The sequence below is a fragment of the Limulus polyphemus genome, unplaced genomic scaffold (genome assembly GCF_000517525.1).
Source record: "Limulus polyphemus unplaced genomic scaffold, Limulus_polyphemus-2.1.2 Scaffold9916, whole genome shotgun sequence".
In the NCBI taxonomy this organism is placed as follows: domain Eukaryota; kingdom Metazoa; phylum Arthropoda; class Merostomata; order Xiphosura; family Limulidae; genus Limulus; species Limulus polyphemus.
Genome location: NW_013675526.1, coordinates 10,954 through 21,164, shown reverse-complemented (window position 1 = coordinate 21,164; position 10,211 = coordinate 10,954). Strand labels below are relative to the sequence as shown.

Sequence of the window (10,211 nt, the reverse complement as noted above, 5' to 3'; positions counted from 1 at the left end):
ATATAGTAACTGAGATATATCATGTAATACAAGTCTAAGTAAAAAACACATTAGAGAAATGTTACTAAATTCTAGGCAGGATATTATTGATTTATTATTGATTTTTTTTTTTTCTTTGACTATTTACAATCATATGAAATTTCACCCAACTATAACCAAGAAATACATAATTATAGTATTTTGGCACTTGTGTATAAAGTTAAAATCATAAATAATTTTCAACGTTAAACTGGTACACATTAAAAACATTTTATTTAGGCCATAGATAAGCCTAAATAAAATTGTTTTTAACTGTGTACCAGTTTAACGTCGAAAATTATTTATGATTTTAAGAAATACATATTAGTTTTGTAGGACAATCTTAATAACCATCACCTTTTTGTATTTGTTGTTGTTCATCAGCTTGCTGGGTTTCCAGTGCTACTGCTAAATACTGTTCTAATCTGAGAAGGAAATAGTTATTTCCTGTTTTAGCAATGGTTTCATCCTTTACCACAACAAAGTGAGAGTGATCTGGGTTTAGTTCATATTTGTTATCTTCAGGAATATTTCCTTCATTTTCTAACTGCACAATCTCTGTCTAAAACAGTAAAAAACAAAAAAAAAACTCAGTCAAGTCTGCAAGAAAAAAACTCATGGATAATGCATAGGATTATTTCATCAACATATTCAACAGAAATAACTACTGTAGTTGTGAGTTACGTTGTTTGTTGAATTTCATGCAAAGCTACCCAAGGGCTATCTGCACTAATCATCCCTAATTTAGAAGTGACAGACCAAAGGAAAGGCCAGCTAGTCAACATCACCCACTGCCAACTCTTGGTCTAATCTTTACTAATGAATAGTGGATTTGACCATTACATTACAATACTTCAATGGCTGAAAAAGCGAGCATGTTTGGTGATAGGATTTGATCCCACAATGTGCAGATTGCAAGTTGACTGCTCTTACCAACTGACCATGCCAGACTATAGTTATTAGAAGACATTCTCTGCATCTCTAAAAGCACATCTGAAAAGTTTAAAGTAAATCCACTTTAACATTTATGTAACAATAAAAAAATCAATTTTTAGTTTACTGTACAAATGTTTATGTGATTTTCCAACACAATGAAGAGACAAATCGTGTTTCTGTAGTTTTGACAATATGAATAATGATTACACATAAACTGGAACTATGCCTTGCTTTATTATCAATAATTTTGCAATAGTGAAACTGTGGATTAGTTAGGCCTAGTTAGGTGTAAGTTTGTGATTACTCGTGAAAATTTGAATGCATGGCCTGTTTTTTACATTTATTTAACCATGCTGTTCTAATTCATTTTACATGAGGATGTATAATTAGAATGTATAGAACACTACTAATAAATCAAAAGGTTTGTAGTTACTCAGATAAACATAACACTGCTTCTGTAGAAGTATTCATTTTAAAATAATTCATTGTGAAAGGTACTTTCCACCACATCTTGATGTGGTCAGTAGTCCGTCAAGACCTTATCGGTACTAGTTTTAAGCATGCAAAATGGGTGCCAGACTGCCTATACTTTTTATGGTGACCATTCTCCTTTTTGAAGTGAAATGCCAGAAACTGTAAAGGTATAAAGCAACATGTACCCAATGTTCATTGATGAGCTTAAAGTAATTGACCAATCACTTGCGTCCAGATTACGTGAAAGTTCATCAGCTGCCTGATTCTCATAACGAACTGAGAAGGGTATTTGATGCTATTACATTAATTTTGTTCTGTCAAAAATTAAACATTATAAATGGAATTGTCCTTTGTTTAAGGGAAAATAAATATGTAATTATTTCATTGTAATTATCATTCAATGTCTTGGGAATGCTTGGACCTCAGAAAATTATGTTCAATGGGAATGTAAAGATGTGAATAAGCCAATAAGAAACTGTTTTACTCTAGTAGGTGACTACGGGTGACAGCTTTCTACTGCTTTTCGCACACTACAATACTAAGACTGAATCATATGTTTGCAGCCACAGCATAACGTTTTGATATTTACAAATGGTTAAAAATGGGTTTCTAAAAAGTTCATTTTGGTTGTATCAATAGAGCACTAAATGGGCCCTCCAGTGTCATAGCGGAATGTCTGTGGACTTACAATGCTAGAATCCGGGTTTCAATATCCGTGGTGGGCAGAGCACAGATAGCCCATTGTGTAGCTTTGTGCTTAATTACAAACAAACAAAGCACTAAATGGCTCATCTGCAGTGGTGGTAAAATATGGCCAGTGTGGGGGTGAGATCCTTTTTTTAACAGGTGGGTCATGCTTTACCTTTTAGCTAGATAACAGACATACATATATATATGGAAAGAAGTTGGAACCAATCAAAACCTCATTTTCGTACAAAAATGTGTGGTGCATCTAATGGTGGCAGAAGCATGGTTTGTGTAGAAATAAATATTGGTGGGCTTGTGGATTTAAACATATTCTGGACTGGTACCATTAATGCCACACATTATAATGACCACATACATTACCCTTTTTATTACCATATGTTGGTGCAATTGGCCCTTAATTCTGTCTGCTTTCATTGTATTAAACTTGGTGACGTTTCTAGAAAATGAGTGAAGTGACCAAGCGTAGTAACCTGCACTCACATTTGATTCCAACCACATATGATTGCTCAAAGGAGATGTAATACATCTTAACAAGTGACTTTAAATTTTGAAGATGTTCTGGAAATGTCTTTCATGAAGGTTGTGGATGATGGTCTACATTGTCCAGGTGTCTGAGCAACTGCATCACTGGTTTGGAAGTGGTTCCAAATTCTGCTAATAACACTTGAGATATTTACTTGTTGCAAACTCACAAAATCATTCCATGATTGGGCAGCTTCCATTTGTTCAATGGCTCTCCATATAATTGAAGCATCCACAAGTCTTCTTTGGAAGTCTAACAATGGCTTATTAAAAAAAAATGGAGCACTTTAAACTCCATGATTCATCTCAATAAGACAAATAACATTGGGTTGTATGCATGTTTCATATTGGCCTAAACATAAGACAGTTTTTTTTAAATCAAGACTTGAAAAATACAACTCACTCTATATTTGCAGACTATGCTCAGAGTCAACTTAACATGCTTAGTCAAGGCTGTTGCAAAATAGTGCAAGTTCAGATTCAGTTTAACCATACATACACTATCAGAGCTTTACTGGATTAGAATATTGTATTGATGAAGTATTTGCTGAAGTTTTCTTATGTGCTTTATAGTACTGTTACGTCTCCGATCGTTAGTTAATTTTCCGTAAAAATTCTTACCAAAGAAACTTTACCGATACAAGTCTTTTCGTAAATAAAAACTGGTTTATTCTTTCTGAATACAACTTTGCGATACACTTGATTTCAACATTTGCTCTATAACAAACGTTATAATTCACAACGAACTTCTCACGTGCTCAACAATATTCTTACTCATTACCTTACGTTGCTTCTTGGCCTGTCTTATATATATACAAGACTACCTCAATCTAGTAGTCTCCCGACATTTCATGAAGGTTTGAGAATAAAGTGGCGTGATACAAGCGTCACGTGACCTGTGTTGTCGTAACAGTACTGTATGATTAATTCTTAGATCTACTTGGCATTTTCTATATTAAATTCTCATTTTTGAAAAGAGAGAGATAGCCTTAAATTCAGGTCAATACTGTAGAACTGGCTGCATAACAATCACTTCCATTTATATTACATGACTGATCGTTAAGTGCCTAATTTATACAACAGTAAACTGTAGGAAATAAATTATTTGCACGTTACTTTATAACAGTAGTTTTGTCTTGCCAAGCTATAATATTACAAATACTCATTATTCTTTGTTTTGTGCAGTGTAAACAGACATAAACACTCTTTACACAATTTAACTTCGAATGCAACATGGTCACTCTGGTTAACTAAAGATGTTCTTAAAAGTATCCAAAAGACTAAGTAGTATGATGTCTCCCAAATTCTGAAGTCTCAATATTTAAATTTAAAGAATCTAAATAATGATCACACGAAACACAACCAGGAAAATTTGCCCACTGCCAAAATTAAAAGGATTTTCAAAACACTTCAAATTGTTTTGTCTAAAATGTTCAAACTCACCCTTCCATCAAACATATCACTATAAACTAGCCAGTCTTCTCTTGAAATTCCAATCAACGTCAGAGGATTAGCAGGAGTGATACTCTGGTTTGGATGTTTATGACACTGCAGAGTTTGGCGATGTAAAATTTCATCACGAACAGCATCACCAATCACCTTTGTAGCTCCTATGTTAGTCCCATTGGTGACAATCCACATATTTGTTGTGTTAGCCGCCTAATGCATTATAATTAGAAATTACATAGGCTTAAGAATATATTTTATGTATGTGCAAACATATAATATAAATATAAATCTAATTAATTTAGTTCTTATTGAAAATTCAACTTGACCACTCATTTATTCTTTTAGACTATATTTTCAATGCTATAATTTAGTTGTTTGCTAGAGGGAGCTGCTAATCAGGATGAGGAGGCTAGATCTAGAGAGTTCATTATAAATATGAGTAATTAGTGTGTGAAAATACAATGAAGCTTTGTTTGTTGTTAAGCACAAAGCTGCATAATGGGTTATCTGTGCTGTGCCTGCCAAAGGGATCAAATCCCAGCTTTTAGTGTTATAAGTCTTCATACTTAATGCTGAGCCACTGCAGCAAAATTCTGTGAAGTATTTCTCAAGTTGAATGTTAATGTGAAGTTAGTTCAGGGTCAGAACAGTTATTCAGACTAACAGTGTTAATTATCACATCTATTCTGCTATTCAGTCACTCAGTGAGTTGTATGTTTATTTATCTAATAATTTCAAGTACGTCAACCAGTTTTTACTGAAATCTTGTATGTGAAATTGAGGATTACGTTGAAAGGCTTGTTTATGAAACCATGTCTACAAATGAACATGGCTGTAAATAAACGTAATTGAAGTGACAGATTGGTTTGCTAGTCACAGACTGGGCATTATTTTACCAAACAATCCAAAAGAACCCACCCAACAATAGATGTTACAACATTGTATTTCGTGAAATGTGCATTTTTATAAATGTTTGTGCTGATAAAAACTTTGTAGATTAGCAACTGAAACTTGAGAGCTTGTTATTTTGATTTTAAAGATTTTTCCTCTAGAAATACTATCCTGGGTCTAGCAACTAGGCTTAAGTTTTGATTAGACAATGAAATGTTATACACTAAACCTAATACAAACAAAAAGTTTACAACACCACAATTCTTTCACTTCATATTAATAATAAAAAAGTTCAATTGTTTAGTCAAACCAAGTGGTCTATATCAACACCTACTGGGTGAGATTACAATTCTTGACGTATTTGCAAAATAAACAAACAATCTCACCACATCTGTTTTTATTCTTTCTTAACAAAGACAATCTACAGAAAAAAAAAAAGTTTAAACAGGCCTGTGCATTTAAACTTCATAAAAGTTGTGTTAGTTTTAATAATGGATTTTCCATAATTTAGCTATACATATTTGAAAAAAATATTTATTTTTCTGTATCACGTAAGGATTTTTTACAAATCAGGAAGAAAATAAAACTCCTACTTAGATCAGATTAGTATTTCATTTACCACAATGAACATTTTTTATTATTATGTTTAGTGTCAAATGAATATGCACCCTCTTTCATACCGCATTTTTTTTGTGAAATCTACGTCTTTTAGTCTCAGAACTATGTGTTGTGATCTTTCTTTTATGTATTGCATTATGACATTTTGTGAAAAATCTGTATGTGATGGAGAAAAATGGATATCATTTTTCAGCATACAGAATTTACTGTAGAACATGTAAAAATTTCAAGACAATAAAAACCATTGCAGGCCTGTGTTATTAGGCATTGTTTTGTTTTTCAAGTTTATAGTTCTCTTACGAGTTCTCAATATCTTTTTTGAAAAAGTAGCTACATGTTACAGATATAAAAATTTATTATTTTCAAATCTTATGATTACAAAAGATTAAATAACAATCATATAGAAAAATGTGATCAAAAATTACATGTAAACTATGGATTACAAATTTAGACAGGTTTACCCAGCTACCCTATTTTACAATTATACAATCCATAAAGAAAAAGTAAAGTACTATATTATCTTGTTTTTTATACTACATACATAGTGTACACACACACACACAGTGTATCATGAATGCTGATAATATTTACCTTGATTAATCCTTTCTGAAAATTTTCAAGTTGTCGAGCATTTTTCCAACTTGTTAAACGAGCCACGTTAGATACTATTACAAGGACAATTCGAGGACTGCTTAAATCCCACTCTTGATGAACCACCTCAGCAACTTCTTCAATAGCAACATTATGACTAACTCTTATAAATGGCCGCCCCTTTAAAACAATGCAAACAGAGAATTTATACAACCACACGTATTTTTTGACAAAGCATTTAAAAAACTGAAAAGAAAGGTGAAAAACATTAAATCAACACACCTATAAGAGAGAGAGAATTCTCCATCACATACGATCCGCAACAGCCTTGTCATGTAAAATTTAAGAAGTTATGAGTACAATAAGATGGGCCAAACACAGAATTTTATACTTAAAACTGAAGTACTCTCTATTACACTGTAAAATTTCTCCTATGAAAACAAAAATACATTACCCTGATGAGAGCTCCTGAAACTAGCTGTAATACTATCTTTTGACATAATTGCTAAATTTAATGAAGGTTAATTATACCATTTTCAACCAAGAAAAACTAGTTAATATATGCAATTTGCTAATCTGTTATTCATGGTGGCTCTGTAATGGTATGAAATGTACTGGGACACACATTTAGAAAAATCTAAATCAAGGTTTTTCTGTCCACACAGCAAGATAACTTGCAATGACAAACATCACAGGTCACTGATACCTACAGCACTTGCTGTTTGATGTGAAAATATGTTTTGTACTATTAAGCCCCAATGAAGCCACAAGGGCAAAATGTTGGCTGAAATCATTTTTTTTTATTATTATCTGAAGAGTAAATGTTTTTTTCTAACTTTATTGCCAAAATACAGCACTTGCTCATACAAAATATTGGTGGGAAAATGTCCAAATTTTATATTCTTCTGCCAGATTCTGCTCCTCCCTTTTTACTTCGTTCTTATCCTGATTGACATATAAACTAAATATGCTGATAGATGGCAGCACCATCGTAAATGAAGCTATTTACTGGCTCCACTGTACATATAGATAATACATATTACTGAATTATATGTATAATCCAATAACCAAAAAAGGAAATACACTTATATTTACAGAAATTTCACAGAAAAATACACCGACATACTTCTCAGAAATATGAATTTTCCATTTTCTAGTTATACCATCCTGCACATGTATTAGATTGATATTTATTTTAAAACCAAATGAGGTAAAAAGTTTCTTACTACACATTGTCTGTCCTACATTAACACAATAGCACATTCCTTTTGAATCATACATCTGTCATTCATTCATATATCGAACCTAATGAAGAGCAGTTACTCAAACCGCCACTATTAAGTGAAATAATTATTTCTTTCGTACACGTGCATTTTGAAAAACTACTACTTTTATGTAGTAAGACAGGTTTCCAGTCACGTGGCTTAATATTTTACATGAAAAAATGTTTCTTACTACTGCCAACTTAAACTTCCGAAAAAACTTATGTTTCTGCATGACATACAGATCATAGTTTGAAACTGACTGTGTTGAGATTACTACTAAAAAAATAAACTACAGGATGATAAACTGCCAATCAGAAGTAAGTTATAAACTACAGGGTGATAAACTGCCAATAAGAAGTCAGTTATAAACTATAGGGTGATAAACTGCCAATAAGAAGTCAGTTATAAACTATAGGGTGATAAACCTCCAATAAGAAGTCAGTTATAAACTATAGGGTGATAAACCTCCAATAAGAAGTCAGTTATAAACTATAGGGTGATAAACTGCCAATAAGAAGTCAGTTATAAACTATAGGGTGATAAACTGCCAATAAGAAGTCTGTTATAAACTATAGGGTGATAAACTGCCAATAAGTATTCCATTATAAACTTCTTATAAAAAAAAATGATGCAAAACATTCAAACATGCTATTTTAAAATCTGCCACTTGTTGTTAACATTCTAAAAATCAGACTTGATTTTCTGGAAAGAAGTCATTCTTTAAATGACGGACATATTAAAAATACTTTAATTGTTTACTTGTCAGTTTTCTTTGCAAATCATGTTTAAATACCATACATGTACTAGCAAAAAAAATCAAAACTCACTTAAAATGCTATAGTTTAACAACTGAAACTGTTTTATTTACAACTTAAATATTGTATTCAGTAATCCAGATGTCAAACAACATTATAATGAAAAAAAAAAGAAAAGAAAGCAAACTTGAGTTCTTGTGAAAATATATAACACACATTATATTGTGTAGAACAAAGGTTAGTGCAAAAATGAACATATGCTGACAAACTGTCATTTGTTTTAATTTTTTTATGCTGCACCACAAAATATATTACACAATGTTCAAGTTCAGATCTCATATTTTATTTCTTTACTTTTAATAATTTGATAATAGTAACATTTGTATAGATTCATGTTGTGTCTGTGTCATCAATACCGTAACATGCGTTACAAACCTATTTTACATTTAATCATCTCAACAAAATAATCGATTAACTGAAATTATAATTAAATTTATTAAGGTCAAGAAAATAATCAACTTATCCAAATTAGTGTTTCCAATTTTTACTGATTATTAAAACAATCCCAGTAAATGAAATATTGGTTATTACAGTTTCTCTCTCTTTTTTTTATTAATTCAAGATCATTCTGCCTGATCGAATAATGTTAGGACTCACGAAAATAATCAACTAACCAAAATTAGTGTTTCTAGTTATTACTATTTTAAATTACTCTAACTATCCAAGTTTCACGTGAGAATAATAAGTTAGGTAATTCCACTAATTGTCCAGCTCTGTGTAACCTATGTGTGAAGGTGCGATTTTCCTTGTTTTTAAAGCTACATTAGCTTACAGCATATTTTGATCACAATGAAGAAAAACTGATCACTTTATTTTATTTCAACAAAGACATTTCAACTTTCACCCTTTCCAGTAAGTAGAACATGTTACTGGTATTACAAAAATTAGAAGCTGAAGTAATGACAATAAACTATAAAACATCACAGAAAAACTGGCTGTGATCTTAAACATCACTGACACTAATAAATGACTCAGAATGGGTTAGCAGCAAAGTGCATAATAGTACAACTGAAAAATGATATTGGACCAGTTATGACTGATGCATATGAATAATTCATGATGTCAGAAAACACACAGGTTCCAGAAGTCTTAATATGAAATGATAAAATCCCTCAAGCCAGAGTGCTTTTGAAAGGTGGACCTTTTTTCTTCAGGGGCAAACTGGGAATAACTATCACTTAATTATTTACTAAATAAAAGTTACTGAATAACAAAAACAATTGATCACATGTTAGATAATGAACGGTTTTGAACCATTAAAGGAAAAAATAAAGAAAGAAAGCACCATCTTCATTGTCTAAAGTAATCAAATGTAATATTAGATAGATTGAAATACACCAAAGAAAACACCTGTTTAGAAACAAAAGATAAAAACCAATGAGGCAACATGCAAGTTTCAAACAATTTATACTAAATAATAGACACAGGAACCTTTAAAAATTCTACTAATAAATCTAAAACTAGTGTTACCCACCACCTTTATTACTGACCTGTAGTAAAATTAATTAACTACACTACCAATCAGCAACAGACATTTTACTGTTTATAGTATATAGTGTAAAAAATTGTTACATTACAAAAGGATTATATACTACCCGTATTAATATAACACAAGTTTAATGTTAGAATTGAAACTGGCCAAACACTGACAGAAAAACTACCAGTGTGTCAATTTTTGACCTTTTACATTCGAGTTACCGTATTTTTCGGCGTATAAGACGCACTTTATTTAATCCCAAAATTTTGTGTCAAAATCTGCTTGCGTCCTATACACCGAAGGTATGAATAATATATATGTATATATACGATATGCACAAGCCACGTGTAAATATATTTAAATAGGCATGCATAGTTAAGTTCAATTGAATGTGTTATTTATAACAATAGTAGTTTTTTCTTGAAAAACATAACTATTTATAATGCT

General features: G+C 31.5%; 1 protein-coding gene across 1 annotated transcript in view; it reads right to left on the bottom strand.

Annotated features, from left to right (window-relative positions):
- Positions 1 to 361: 361 nt before the first annotated feature.
- Positions 362 to 10,211, bottom strand: part of LOC106476151 (transient receptor potential cation channel subfamily M member 6-like) — a 13,811-nt gene continuing 3,961 nt past the window's right edge. The window contains exons 3-5 of the mRNA XM_013936819.1: positions 6,208 to 6,387; positions 4,102 to 4,317; positions 362 to 580 (exon numbers count right to left, since the gene is read on the bottom strand). Of these exons, the coding sequence (XP_013792273.1) occupies positions 362 to 580; positions 4,102 to 4,317; positions 6,208 to 6,387 (615 nt within the window). The remainder of the gene's footprint in view (positions 581 to 4,101; positions 4,318 to 6,207; positions 6,388 to 10,211) is intronic.